Source organism: Marmota flaviventris, chromosome 2 (genome assembly GCF_047511675.1).
Source record: "Marmota flaviventris isolate mMarFla1 chromosome 2, mMarFla1.hap1, whole genome shotgun sequence".
Classification (NCBI taxonomy): Eukaryota; Metazoa; Chordata; class Mammalia; order Rodentia; family Sciuridae; genus Marmota; species Marmota flaviventris.
Window position 1 is genome coordinate 51,006,352 of NC_092499.1, and position 15,695 is coordinate 51,022,046.

Sequence of the window (15,695 nt, forward strand, 5' to 3'; positions counted from 1 at the left end):
GAACCCAGGGCCTTATGCAAGCATTCTATCAACTGAGCCATATTCCCAGCCCTCAAGCAGTCATATGCCTCATACATGCTAGGCAAGCACTCTACCACTGAGCCATAATCCCAGCCCTCAAGCAGTCATTTTTTTTTTTTTTTTTTTAATTTTTTATTGTGGGTTGTTCAAAACATTACAAATTTCTTGACATATCATATTCCACACTTTGATTCAAGTGGGTTATGAACTCCCACCTTCACCCCATACACAAATTGCAGAATCACATCAGTTACACATCCATTGATTTACAAATTGCCATACTAGTGTCTGTTGTGCTCCACTGCCTTTCCCATCCTCCACCCTCCCCCCTCCCCACCTCTCCCCTCCCCTCCCCTCCTCTCTCTCTACCTCCTCCACTGTATAACCCTGAGGGTCTCCTTCCATTACCATGCAGTTTTCCTTCTCTCTCCCTTTCCCTCCCACCTCTCATCCCTGTTAAATGTTAATCTTCTTCTCCTGCTCTTCGTCCCTACACTGTTCTTAGTTACTCTCCTTATATCAAAGAAGACATTTGGCATTTGTTTTTTAGGGATTGGCTAGCTTCACTTAGCATAATCTGCTCTAATGCCATCCATTTCCCTGTAAATTCTATGATTTTGTCATTTTTTAATGCAGAGTAATACTCCATTGTGTATAAATGCCACATTTTTTTTATCCATTCGTCTATTGAAGGGCATCTAGGTTGGTTCCACAGTCTTGCTATTGTGAACTGTGCTGCTATGAACATCGATGTAGCAGTGTCCCTGTAGCATGCTCTTTTTAGGTCTTTAGGGAATAGACCAAGAAGGGGAATAGCTGGGTCAAATGGTGGCTCCATTCCCAGCTTTCCAAGAAATCTCCATACTGCTTTCCAAATTGGCTGCACCAATCTGCAGTCCCACCAGCAATGTACAAGTGTACCCTTTTCCCCACATCCTCGCCAGCACTTGTTGTTGTTTGACTTCCTAATGGCTGCCAATCTTACTGGAGTGAGATGGTATCTTAGGGTGGTTTTGATTTGCATTTCTCTGACAGCTAGAGATGTTGAGCATTTTTTCATGTACTTGTTGATTGACTGTATGTCCTCCTCTGAGAAGTGTCTGTTCAGGTCCTTGGCCCATTTGTTGATTGGGTTGTTTGTTTTCTTATTGTCTAATTTTTTGAGTTCTTTGTATACTCTGGATATTAGGGCTCTATCTGAAGTGTGAGGAGTAAAGATTTGTTCCCAGGGTAGGCTCCCTATTTACCTCTCTTATTGTTTCTTTTGCTGAGAAAAAACTTTTTAGTTTGAGTAAGTCCCATTTGTTGATTCTAGTTATTAACTTTTGTGCTATGGGTGTCCTATTGAGGAATTTGGAGCCCGACCCCACCGACTGTAGATCGTAGCCAACTTTTTCTTCTATCAGACGGCGCGTCTCTGATTTGATATCAAGCTCCTTGATCCATTTTGAATTCACTTTTGTGCATGGCGAGAGAAAGGGATTCAGTTTCATTTTGTTGCATATAGATTTCCAGTTTTCCCAGCACCATTTGTTGAAGATGCTATCCTTCCTCCATTGCATGCTTTTAGCCCCTTTATCAAATATAAGATAGTTGTAGTTTTGTGGATTGGTTTCTGTGTCCTCTATTCTGTACCATTGGTCCACCCGCCTGTTTTGGTACCAGTACCATGCTGTTTTTGTTACTATTGCTCTGTAGTATAGTTTGAAGTCTGGTATCGCTATACCGCCTGATTCACACTTCCTGCTTAGCATTGTTTTTGCTATTCTGGGTCTTTTATTTTTCCATATGAATTTCATGATTGCTTTCTCTATTTCTACAAGAAATGCCGTTGGGATTTTGATTGGCATTGCATTAAACCTATAGAGAACTTTTGGTAATATCGCCATTTTGATGATGTTAGTTCTGCCTATCCATGAACAGGGTATATTTTTCCATCTTCTAAGATCTTCTTCTATTTCTCTCTTTAGGGTTCTGTAGTTTTCATTGTATAAGTCTTTCACCTCTTTTGTTAGGTTGATTCCCAAGTATTTTATTTTTTTTGAAGATATTGTGAATGGAGTGGTTGTCCTCATTTCCATTTCAGAGGATTTGTCGCTGATATACAGGAATGCCTTTGATTTATGCGTGTTGATTTTATATCCTGCCACTTTGCTGAATTCATTTATTAGCTCTAATAGTTTCTTTGTAGAGCCTTTTGGGTCTGCTAGGTATAGAATCATATCATCTGCAAATAGTGATAATTTAAGTTCTTCTTTTCCTATTTTGATGCCTTTAATTTCTTTCGTCTGTCTAATTGCTCTGGCCAGTGTTTCGAGAACTATGTTGAACAGAAGTGGAGAGAGAGGGCATCCCTGTCTAGTTCCAGATTTTAGAGGGACTGCCTTCAGTTTTTCTCCATTCAGAATGATGCTAGCCTGAGGCTTAGCATAGATTGCTTTTACAATATTGAGGTATGTTCCTGTTATCCCTAGTTTTTCTAGAGTTTTGAACATAAAGGGATGCTGTACTTTGTCAAATGCTTTTTCCGCATCTATCGAGATGATCATATGGTTCTTATTTTTAAGTCTATTGATGTGGTGAATAACATTTATTGATTTCCGTATATTGAACCAGCCTTGCATCCCAGGGATGAATCCTACTTGATCATGGTGTACAATTTTTTTGATATGTTTTTGTATCCGATTCGCCAGAATTTTATTGAGGATTTTTGCATCTAGGTTCATTAGAGATATTGGTCTGTAGTTTTCTTTCTTTGAAGTGTCTTTGTCTGGTTTAGGTATCAGGGTGATGTTGGCCTCATAGAATGAATTTGGAAGTTCTCCCTCCTTTTCTATTTCCTGAAGTAGCTTGAAAAGTATTGGTATTAGTTCTTCTTTAAAGGTTTTGTAAAATTCTGCTGTATACCCATCTGGACCTGGGCTTTTCTTAGTTGGTAGTCTTTTTATGGTTTCTTCTATTTCCTCAATTGATATTGGTCTGTTTAGGTTTTCTATATCCTCCTGACTCAATCTGGGCAGATCATATGACTTAAGAAATTTATCTATGCCTTCACTATCTTCTAATTTATTGGAGTATAAGGATTCAAAATAGTTTTTGATTATCTTCTGTATTTCTGAAGTGTCTGTTGTGATATTGCCTTTTTCATCCCGTATGCTAGCAATTTGAGTTCTCTCTCTTCTTCTCTTCGCTAGCATCGCTAAGGGTCTGTCGATTTTGTTTATTTTTTCAAAGAACCAACTTTTAGTTTTGTCAATTTTTTCAATTGTTTCCTTTGTTTCGATTTCATTAATTTCAGCTCTGATTTTAATTATTTCTTGCCTTCTACTTCTTTTGCTGTTGTTTTGCTCTTCTTTTTCAAGGATTTTGAGATGAAGTATGAGATCATTTATTTGTTGGTTTTTTCTTTTTTTAAGGAATGAACTCCAAGCAATGAATTTTCCTCTTAGAACTGCTTTCAATGTGTCCCATAGATTCCGATATGTTGTGTCTGTGTTTTCATTTATCTCTAAGAATTTTTTGATTTCCTTCTTGATGTCTTCTATAACCCATTGATCATTCAGTAACCTATTGTTCATTCTCCAAGTGATGTATGCTTTTTCCTTCCTTCTTTTATCGTTGATTTTCAGTTTCATTCCATTATGATCAGATAAGATGCATGGTATTATCTCTACTCCTTTATATTGTCTAAGAGTTGCCCTGTGACATAATATATGATCTATTTTTGAGAAGGATCCATGTGCTGCTGAGAAAAAAGTGTAACTGCTTGATGTTGGGTGGTATATTCTATATATGTCACTTAGGTCTAGGTTATTAATAGTGTTATTGAGTTCTATAGTTTCCTTATTCAACTTTTGTTTGGAAGATCTGTCCAGTGGTGAGAGAGGTGTGTTGAAGTCTCCCATGATTATGGTATGGTGGTCTATTAGACTCTTGAACTTGAGAAGAGTTTGTTTGACGAACATAGCTGCACCATTGTTTGGGGCATAAATATTTATGATTGTTATGTCTTGTTGGTGTATGGTTCCCTTAAGCAGTATGTAGTGTCCCTCTTTATCTCTTTTGATTAACTTTGGCTTGAAATCTATTTTATTTGATATGAGTATGGACACTCCTGCTTGTTTCCGAAGTCCATATGAGTGATATGATTTTTCCCAACCTTTCACCTTCAGCCTATGTATGTCCTTTCCTATCAAATGCGTCTCCTGTAGGCAGCATATTGTTGGGTCTTGTTTTGTGATCCATTCTACTAGCCTGTGTCTCTTAATTGGTGAGTTTAAGCCATTAACATTTAGGGTTATTATTGAGATATGGGTTGTTCTTCCAGCCATATTTGTTTATTTCTGTTACTAAACATGGTTTGTTTTCCTCTTTGATTATTCCCCCCCCCCTTTATGAATTCTTTATCTGACATTCCATCTGCTGCAGCTGTTACCTCTTCTAAAGTTGCGTTGACCTGCATTGCTTGTGGTCCTTTCTTTCCTTGTCTTTTCATACTGCTTGCGTATCTTTCCTGCAGGTGCGGACGGCGGCTCTGCTCTCTCCTTATTCCAATTGGGGTGTCGTGGCTACCACGCCGGCAGGTCACTGGGGCTGTTCTGGGAGCTGGCGGCGGCTCTGTTCTGCCCCTACTCCAATTGGGGTGACGAGTGTACCCCGCCGGCAGGCCACCGGGCCTGATCCGCCGGTCGGTTGCAGGTTTGCCTACCCTGCAGGCGCGGGCGGCGGCTCTACTCTGCCCCTACTGCAAATGGGGTGACGTGTCTGTCGTACCGGCAGGCCACTGGGCCTGTCCCGCTTGTCGGTCGCAGATCTGCCCACCTTTCGGGCACGGGTGGAGGCTCTGCTCTGCCCCTACTCCAATTGGGGTGTCGTGACTACCCCGCCTGCAGGACACTGGGCCTGTTCCTGGCACGGGCGGCGACTCTGCTCTGCCACTACTCCAATTAGGGTGGTGTTTGTACCACGCCGGCAGGCTCCTGGGCCTGATCCGCCGGTCTGTTGTAGGTCTGCCTACCTTGGAGGCGCGGGCGGCGGATCTGCCCTGCCCCTCCTACCACGCCTGCGGACCCCTGGGCCTGATCTGCAGGTTGATCACTGGTCTGCTCACCCTGCGGGCACGGGTGGCGGTTCCGCTCCGCCCCCACTCCGATTGGGGTCACGTGACCACCACACCGGCAGGGCCTGATCCGGGCGTGGGAGAAGGATCTGCTCTGCCCCTACTCCAGTTGGGGTGACGTGTGTACCGCACTGGCAGGCCACTGGGCCTGACCCACCAGGCTGTCACAAGTCTGTTTACCTTGCACGCTCATTCATCACAGCGCGAACCGCGGCTCTGCCCTGCCCCTCCTACCACGCCCATGTACCACTGGGTCGCGGGTCTGCCCACCTTGCGGTTGCGGGTGGCGGCTCCGCTCCGCCCCCTCTCCAATTGGGGTCACGCGGTCACCACGCTGGCGAGCCGCTGGGCCTGCTCCGGGCGCTGGCGGCGGCCCGGCTCCTTCCCTCTGGCTCGACGACAAATTGAGGAGACTCGGGTGACTGTGCCTCACCCCCCCTACCAGGAGACCAACTGCTTATGTCACCACTGGTATTGATGAAGTTCCCTCCTCCGCCGCTTTCTGCAGACATCAGATCTCTGCCATGTTGGTATCCTATGCGAATGGCAGCATTTCGTTCCCCTTGCCGGGCAACCAAAGCACCGGGTGAGTCCTGACCGGCCCTCAGCAGGAAACGACCGAGAAGCAGTTTCCGCGGGCTCCTAGCCCCGGGCCAGGGAAGTTCCGGGAGCCGGAACTCGGCCGCTCCGTGCTCGGTGTAAGCTCCTATAGATGTAAGCTCCAAGAAGCAGTCCCCGCGGGCTCAGTTCCGGGAGCCGTAATTCGGCTGCTTAGTGCTTGTTGTATGCTCTGGTAGGAGCAGGGTCCAACAAGCAGCCTCCGCAGGCTCAGCAGCCCTGGGCCAGGGCAGTTCCGGGAGCCGGAACTCGGCCACCCCGCGCTCGGTATTCACTCCGATAAGATCAGGTTCTAAGAAGCACCCAGGCGCTGAGCCCGAGCAATCTGTCTGCACGCCGCAGGCGAATTGCAGCCTGAAATTACCTGTTCTATGGCTGAATGAGCTGCGGTCAGTCGAAAACAGGGGTGGTGACGTCAGTTTACCAACATGGTGGCTGCTGGCCTCCTCTGTGGTCTGACCGGTGTGGAGAACCGAGATGGACCGCTTCCTTCCCCCGTCTCGAACCCAGAATTCAGCCCTGAGTACGGTGCTTGCGCGGCTGGCAGAAACTGCAGCGCTGTAACCCTGCGTCTCTATCCCAGCGCACGCTGCAGATTCTAGCCGCGGGGCGATTTGCTGAATAAGCAGTTTTACCCTCCGTGCGACAAACCTCTCGCGTTTGAGTCCCCGTAGCTGATCCTCGTGCGATGGAAATCCTTCCTCCAGGTTCCGGAGCACCCCACTATTGCTGGAAATTCCTAACAAGATATCCTTTAGCCGTCCTGACTTGTCGTACTCCCACACAGTGAAGCAGCACACGGGGACAATGCACTCCCCTCGCCGCCATCTTCCTATTCTCAAGCAGTCATTTTTAATCTTTGGGGAATCACATATTGCTTCTGAGAATCTAATAAAGGCTATTTATCTTCAGAGGAGGGAAAAAATAAACTCCTGGAGTATTCAAATTTCCTAGTCAGATTGGATTAGAGCTCACCTTAGAGCCTTCATTTAAGTTTAATCATTTCCTTAAAGGCTCTATCTGCAAATACAGTCACAGCTTAAGGTACTAGATGAAGGTTAGGGCTTCAACATATTAATTTGGGGACACAGTTCTCCCCTTAACTGGTACTGTATCTTTGTATTGAGGTGTAGGGATATGGGAGATCCTTATTTCTATTTTGGGTGTTCAGTATAAAAATAAATACCTGGAAAAAAGTTAATTTCTTTTTCACCTTTCAGCCAAAATCTGAAGATGAAGAAGGCTGGAAAAAATTTTGTCTGGGTGAAAGGTTATGTGCTGAAGGGGCTATTGGACCAGCTACAAATGAAAGTCCTGGAATTGATTATGTACAAGTAGGTAATATGTGGATAAAGGGGTATAAAGGGGTCAGTGAACTACAACATGGGCCAAATATAGACTATAACCTGTTTTTATACACCTCATAAACTTAGACTGGTTTTTATATTTTAAAAGGATTGTAAAAAAAGAAACAAATAAAATGTTTACATGTAGTGAAATTATATGTGACCTGCAAAGCCTAAAAATATTCACCATCTGACTATTTATAGAAAATATTTGCCAACCACTGACTTAGCTTATAGATTCTGTAACTTACAAAGTTTCAAAAATAATTTACTCTGGCTTAATCTAGATTGACTTCTTATCTCTTACGTTTTAACTATATAATAATTTTGAGTTGGATAGGATTTGGGTTTTTTAAATGACTAGGTATAGGTCACATAAAGCATTGTAAGTAGTCACGGAAGCAAAAGAAAACATGACACTGTTAGAAAGATCCTCCAGTAAATTGCATATTTAAGAGACGAAATGTTGGGGGTATACTTAAATTTTACATGACTTTAATCATAATTATGTGGCCAGCTCCTTGTCTTTCAGAATTTATCTGCCTCTGGGTTTGCAGATGTTCCTATAGAACACATTGCATACATTTTCATTACTACTTCCTATGTTATATTGTTCTGTTCAACAGATATGGTACCATATTGTTTTTTTCCTGTTTAAAACTTATTTTTTTCCAGGCCAGGCACAGTGACTCATACCAGAATCCCAGCTTAAGGCAGTAGGATCGCAAGTTTGAGGTCAGCCCGGGCAACTTAGCAAGACCACGTCTGAAAAATAAAGAAAAGGGGATGGGGGCGCTTTGGTTTGTGGCTCAGCAGTAGAGTGCTCGCCTAGCATGCATGAGGCATTGGGTTCAATCCTCAACACTACATAAAAATAAAACAAAGATACTGTGTCCACCTAAAATTAAAAAAATTAAATAAATATAAATAAAAGGTGGGGGTGGATATAGTTCAGTGGTAGAGCATTACTGGGTTCAAGTCCCAGTACTGCAAACAAAACAAAATAAATGTATTTTCAAAATATAAAGAACTCCAAAAATCATTAAAAAGCCAAGAATTAGCCTCCACCCCAAAACAAAATAAAACAAATAACTGTCAAAAGATATAGACATCTTACAGAAAGGAAATACAAATTGTTCTTATATGAGAATATTCCCAACTTCACTTATAATAGAACTTTATACCTCTGCTGATCTACAATTTTTCAGGTCAACATATTGGCAAAGAAAGTTTGATATATTGTTTTGACAAAGCCTGGGAAAACAGGCACTCTTCTAACTAGTGTGGGAGTATAAATAGACTAAAATCTTTAGGGAAGCTAATTTGACACTCTTTCTTAGACAACCTGTTATTCTTTTAGATAATGCTTAATGTATACTACATTTAAAAGTTTTAATTTCGTAAAGAAATGTATTTATTTATTTACCTTGTTAACAGAATATAAACAAGTAAAAACATACCATGTTAGAAAGATCATTTAAGGACATAAAGTTTAATGCATTAGTTCTTAAGTTTTGTTTAAGTCCATAGTGGTTGGCTGGCTGGTTGGTTTCTTTCTTTTTTTTTTTTTTGAGGTATGAGAGCTTGAACTTAGGGATGCTCTACCACTGAGTTACACATCACCAGCTTTTTGAAGTTTTTAAGACAGAGTCTCACTAAGTTAGCAGGCTAGCCTCAGATTTGTAATCCTTCTGTTTTAGCATCCCAAATAGGTGGGATTCTGTAATCCCACTGTGCCTAGCAATATACTTTAAAAATTGAGTCAGATTAGGTTTAAAAAATATCATTCTAATTCAAATGCCCTTAATTGCTGAAAACTTTAGCTTTCACTGAAGATTTTTAAATAGTGTCTATGATATATTAATATAACAATGTGTTATAATTTTATTGACTATATTTAACTTTTTCAAGTACCTTTTTTAAAATTTCATGCTTACGACATTTTGGTTACTAAAATTATTTTTAAATTTATATATTCACATTTTGAGATATTATTTTGTTGGGCCTTATAAACAATAGTTTCTAGAATGTCTCATAATGGGCAGTGAAAATTTTTTTTTTCTTTTATCTGTATTACTAAATAATTGTGTAGCAAGAAATTAACTTGTTTGGGGAAAAAATGAAGATCTTTCTTATATGCATTAATAGATTTCAGTCTCATTTTTTTCTTTCAGATTGGTTTTCCTCCATTGCTTAGTATTGTTAGCAGAATGAATCAGGTAAAAATCCATCTAATAATGATATTATATGCATTATTTTGTTTGCAGTGTGTATAGAAGTATTCAAATACATTTATTTAATATTTACAACATGCAAGACCTTGTTGTATGCTCTTCAGTGGTTCTTTTTAATCCTTATTATATCCGTTTATGGGGAGTTATTATTTTTCTTTCTTTCTTCTTTTGGAGGATACCAGGGATTGAACTTGGAGGCACTTGACCACTGAGCCATATCCCCTGCCCTATTTTGTATTTTATTTAGAGACAAGGTCTCACTGAGTTGTGTAGTGCCTCACTTTTGCTGAGGCTGGCTTTGAACTTTCAATTCTCCTGCCTCAATTTCCTGAGCTGCTAGAATTACAGGCATGCACCACCATGCCCAGTCTGTGGGGGACCTGTGGGGAGTTATTATTAATAATCATTTTTTTATAAGTGAGGAAACAAAATTTAAGGGTAAGTAACTTGCAGGTAGTCAGGTGTGGTGGTACATGCCTGTAATCCCAGCAACTCAGGAGGCTGAGGCAGGAGGATTGTAAGTTCAAGACTAGCCTTGGCAACCTAGCAATACCTTGTCTTGAAATTAACCATAAAAAAGGGCTGAGGATGGATATAGTTTAGTGGTAAAGCACCCCTGGGTTCATTCCTCAGTGCAAAAAAAAAAAAAAAAAAAAAAAATTACTGGCTGGTGGTTTTTCAGCAAGTAAAAGCACTGGTATTCTGTGCCAGATAAATCTAACTCTAGGGCTCATGCTCTTTAATATGGTGCCAGGGTATTCAATTATGTACATTTCAGCTATAATAAATCTTAAGACTTTGAAGTTTGAATGAATTATTAAGGTTAGGTTAACGTTTCTAGGTCTAGATATCCGACATATTACGTAAGATTGGGATCAAAAGGTAAAGATTAGGATCAAAAGGGGAGAAGTATAGAATTTGGTTCTTCAGTCTTTCAGGAGTAGGGACTCTGTTATCCATTTAAAAGGTAAATACTTTGTTTTGCTTTTACATAGCACTAAATACCCTTGGAAGATTAAAAAAAAAAATTCTTTTTTTTTTTTTTTGAGTATCCTATTCAACTGGAAATCATTCTAGATGGTAGTTTCACTAAGTTGATCATTTTCATTTAGATACCTTAATGGTCATAGTAAGTTTCATCAGCGTGATTTTTTTTTAATAAGTACCCACATATATGTATACCAAATGTATAATGTGAACTTGTTTGCAGATAATATTTTCAGTAGTTAAGTGATTTAATCTGTATAGTTCTAAAAGAGATCTTTCTCTAGCTAATTTTTAGATTTGACCTTTTTTTTTTTAAAATATTTTTTTAGATGTTCATGGACCTTTATTTTATTCATTTATTTATATGGGTGCTGAGAATTGAACCCAGTGCCTCACACATGCTGGGCAAGTGCTTTACCACGGAGCCACAACTCCAGCCCTACATTTGACCTTTTAAGTTGAGAAATAAATGGAAGTACAAAGAATTGTTTTTAAGAGCAGATGAATTTTTTCAAGTAGTTACAAACTAAAATTAGTAGTTACAAACTAAATCCTAAGATTAAAACTAAAGCCTTAGTTGATACTTGAGAATGTAAGAATATTTGTGTTGGGCTGGGATTGTAGCTGAGTGGTAGGATGCTTGCCTAGCATGGGAGAGGTCCTTGATTCAGTCCTCAGCACTACAAAAAAAGAAAATCAAAAAACAAAAAACCCAAGCAGAATAAAAAAATTTGTCTTAAAAATCTTTCTTCACTAGGTGAGACATCTAAGCAAATTACTAGTCAGTTTTCTAACAGCTTTGTGGAATTCCTGTTAAACTTGTAAATATTTTTTTTTTTAAACTCATCATTCTCTTTTTTTTTTTTTTAAAGATAGAGAGGGGAGAGAGAGAGAGAGGTTTTTTTTTAATATTTTCGGCGGATACAACATCTTTGTTTGTATGTGGTGCTGAGGATCGAACCCGGGCCGCACGCATGCCAGGCGAGCACGCTACCGCTTGAGCCACATCCCCAGCCCCTTGTAAATATTTTATTACTAATACAACTCTTTCCTATTCTATCTTCTTTTTTTTAGGCAACAGTAACTAGTGTCTTGGAATATCTGAGTAACTGGTTTGGAGAAAGAGACTTTACTCCAGAATTGGTAGTATTGCATCTTTTTTATTTCATAATGCAGGCAAGGTTATATATATTTATAATAAGATGTCACTCTATAGTATTTATATTTAAATGTGTGTGTGTATATATATATACACACACACACATACATACAAAAATGTGCTTGTTTGTAATAAAATTCAGAGCTTATACTAGATTATAAATCAATATGCTATTTCCTTCATTGAGAAAGCTTTGCTTTAGGGAAAAAATATCAACTAAAGAATTGATTTATATCCTTGTGCAAGCTGTTTATCTCATGAAGATCACTAACAATTAGGTTACAGACTGATAATCAATTTGCAGGCTATATTTGGAGTAGCACTAGCTTGAAGAAGTTTGAAATGCATTTTATAAGATGGCCTAGAAATTCAGACCACAAAATCATATAAAAAATGGCATTACATGCCAAGCAAGCATTGTTGTAAGAATTTTGTATGGAATAACTAATTGAACACTCCAGTAACATATGAACTGTAATCATCCTCCAAATTACAGATAAGGGATTTAAAACACAAAGGGTTTGGTAGATTGCTTGGGATCACACAGCTTATAAATGGCGGAACTTAGATTTAAGCCCAGGCAATCTGACTGTAGAATTTTTATTCCTAACAATTCTGCTGCACTATCCCTTTATTTAATTGCTTTGTATTCACAGCTCATTTCTCACTTTAAATTTGGGTAAATTTGGTGGATATTAAATAAATAAGTTACATGATTACTCCTCCTAATTTATGATTTTAAGAAATGTTATCATTCAACTGGGCAGAGTGGCACACACCAGTAATCCCGGTGCCTTGGGAGGCTGAGGTAGGAGGATTGCAAGTTCAAAGTTTTAGCCTCATCAACTTAGCAAGGGCCTAAGCAACTCAGTGAGACCCTGTCTCTAAATAAAAATATAAAACAAGGTCTGGGGAGGTGGCTCAGTGATTAAATACCCCCGAGTTCAATTCTGAAATCAAAAAAACAAAAGGATGCTGTCCTTTGAAGTAGATTTAATTTTTACAAAGATTTTTCACATTTTAGGATATTCACTAGAGTATATCCAGGTTCAGAGCTCTTTATCAAAGCATAAGATATAATCTTTGCCCTCTAGAAGCTTATAGTCTCCTGGGAAAGACAAATAAGCAACATTGCGATACAGATATTAAGCTTCCCAGACTACCTCAGCAAAGTGGCTTAGATAAGTCACTTCCATAAATACAATGAAAAATATATATATATTGTTGTTGTGCTGGGTATTGAACCCAGAGCCTCACACATGCTAGGCAAGCTCTCTGACACCAAGTTGTACCCCCAGCCCTGGTGACCAAGGTGTTTGTTTGTTTGTTTATTTGTTTGTTTTTCACATTTTTTTTCATTCTTTCAATTTTCTTTTTTGGTGGTACTAAGGATTGAACCCATGGCCTTGTGCATGTGAAGCAAGCACTCTACCCACTGAGCTATATCCCCAGCCCTTAAATTTTTATTATACCATGTACTTGGCCCATCCCGCCCCCTCCCCCCACCAGTACTGGGAATTGAACCCAGTGTATTTATTCTACCATTGAACTACATCCCCAGCCCTTTTTATTTTTAACTGTGAAACAGGGTCTCACTAAGTTGCTCACATTGCCTTCAGTCTTTAAATCCTCCTGCTTCAGCCTCCCAACTTTTGAATTACAGATGTACGTTGCCACACTAAGCCTTATATCATGTACTTTTTGTATGTAAAACATTAATATGTTTAAAATCACCACTTTCAATTTTTTCCAGTAGTCATACACCTTTTATAAAGTTGTCATATTTTAAGCTCATATTTCACACATATATTTCCATATGATAATGTAATTCACATAATTGCTATTGCCTTAATAATGTCTTTTATTTTTTATTCTTAAATTATTGACCACTTGCGTTCTTTCTTATGTTTTGCAGTCATGATTAAATTATAAAATTCACATTAATTTCTCAGGATATTTCTAATTTAGAATTATTGGATCAAATTTCTATAAGCCTTTGTTACATTTTTCGAGATTGTTCTCCTTAAGAAATGAACTGGTTTATATATGTTTCATCTTTCGTGTGTGTGTGTGTTGTTGAGGATTAAACCCAGGGCCCTGTGCATGCAAGGCAAGCACTCTACCAACTGAGCTATATCCCTAGTCCTGAACTGGTTTATAATATCATCAGCAGTGTATACTCAAATTTATTATTATTCTCTGCAATTCCATTCAAGTTGAACTATATGAATTCCCTTTTTTGTAACTTAAAAACATTTGATTATCAACAACTCTGAATAGTTTGACCCAACTTTTTTATAGGTTGTGTTTATGTTTCAAACTAGGCAGATTTACTTTAAATTAAATGTAGTTTTCATTTCTTTTGATATCAGTAAAAACGTATTTATCCCATGGGTTGGTATATACCTTCAGAAGATAACTTTGTGTTCTTAGGCCACTTGTTTATCTAGATACTGAATTTAAAAATTTATATCATTTCTTTATGTCTAATAGTAACCTCTTAAAAACATTATTTGATTTGTACTCCTTCTTTTAATCTTTTTTTTTTTTAATTCTTTGCTCTAAGATATTTTGTGTTCTTTTTAACTTCTAAAGATTATCCATTCAAGGGGCTGTGATTGTGGCTCAGTTGTAAAGCGCTTGCCTAGCATGTGTGAGGCACTAGGTTCAATTCTCAGTTCCACATAAAATTAAATAAAATAAAGGTCCATTGACAACTAAAAAAAAAAGAAGATTATCCATTCAAGCCAGGCATGGTGGCACATGCCTATCATCCCAGCTACCTGGAAAGCTGAGGCAGGAGGATTGCAAGATCAAGGCCAGAAACTTGGCAAGACCTTGTCTCAAAGTAAAAATGATTGAGGATGTAGTGGTAGAGTGCTTGCCTTGTGTGTTTTAGGTCCTGGGTTTAGTCTTTAGTAGTGCTAAGTAAATAAATAAATATTATCCACTCAAAAAGATGGTAAATTTGGCCTTTCCTGTTACTTAATGAAAGCATAGTACCAAAAAGTCTTTATAATATCATCAGAGGAATCATTAAGTTGTTTTCAAACCACTGACAGCTGATTCTGAATTTTAACATTAACCCTTTAAATGTAATTTTGAGTATTGTATCTTAGAAATCAAAGTATCTAATTCCTTTATCCAAGTAACTGTACTGTCCAAATAATCCTGAGGATATCAGTGTTTAAATTAAAAATATATCACCAGAAATTTGTGTATCATAACCAGTAGAAGGAAAAAGGGGATCTTCTACTTTTTCTCTTCTTAAAATTACTGTCTAATGTTTTTGAGAAATATAGCCTTATTTTATCATCCAAGTGTGAACCTATTAGAAGTTTTCAGCTTTTTGGTTTGGTGTTTTGTTTTAATTTGGGGGTTTTGATTTTGTTTTCTAGCATAATCACAGTGATGTTAAGAAAAGGAAACTCTCAGTATAAATATGTTACAGGCAATCAGTAGAGGTTTGGAGCAACTTCTCAGTGTAGAAGATATTTGAATACTAAATACTAGCTTTATATAATAAGTGTTTCGCTGAAAATTAGTCAAGTTTTAATTTTTTTTTAACCTAGAAGAGAATTCCACGACTCATTAAGCAAACCAGGATGTGAATTTTTTCATTTAAAGAAAAAGTCTTATTGTTGATTTAGGGCTTCTTGAAGAACTTAGTGTGTTCATAAATCACCATTTAAACTTTATTCTAAAAGAAAAATAAACCCTAATATTTTTCAGGGTTCCCAAAAGTGAAATTGCTCAGAATTAAATTGTGTATAGTGCTAACAGTATACATAATTTTACTGGTTAAACTATATTTGTAATAAATATAATTGATATAACCATTCTTGGTTATACCATTCTTATGATGATTGTATCTCAGAAAGTTTAATGAACTACATACCCTTCAACACCATCATTTTATTTGTAATGTATAATAATAAACATTTCTACATGCCATGTTGAGACTATCCAATGATGTTCTTTCATTAATACTGTTAAACAACATTGGGTATGTTTATTATGTGTTATAAATAAAGACAACTACAAAATGATAATGATGGAACTTTATTGAAAAAAGTTGTACATATACATAAGATAAAAGATGTTTTAAAAATTAGTAGAAAGTTTACCCAGATAACAAGAATGCTGTTTTTTTTTTGTTGTTGTTGTTGTTTCTAATAATTGATTATAATTTTGTAATTGGAAAAAAAAAA

General features: G+C 38.2%; 1 protein-coding gene across 8 annotated transcripts in view; it reads left to right on the forward strand.

The window, feature by feature from the left end:
- The window catches only part of Gemin2 (gem nuclear organelle associated protein 2), a 35,872-nt gene that overhangs the window by 5,104 nt on the left and 15,073 nt on the right, over window positions 1-15,695 (forward strand). For all 8 annotated transcript variants that reach the window (XM_071607850.1, XM_071607851.1, XM_071607854.1 and 5 more), the window contains 3 exons: window positions 6,979-7,092; window positions 9,279-9,323; window positions 11,400-11,468. In XM_071607850.1, coding sequence (XP_071463951.1) covers window positions 6,979-7,092; window positions 9,279-9,323; window positions 11,400-11,468 — 228 coding nt within the window. The remainder of the gene's footprint in view (window positions 1-6,978; window positions 7,093-9,278; window positions 9,324-11,399; window positions 11,469-15,695) is intronic.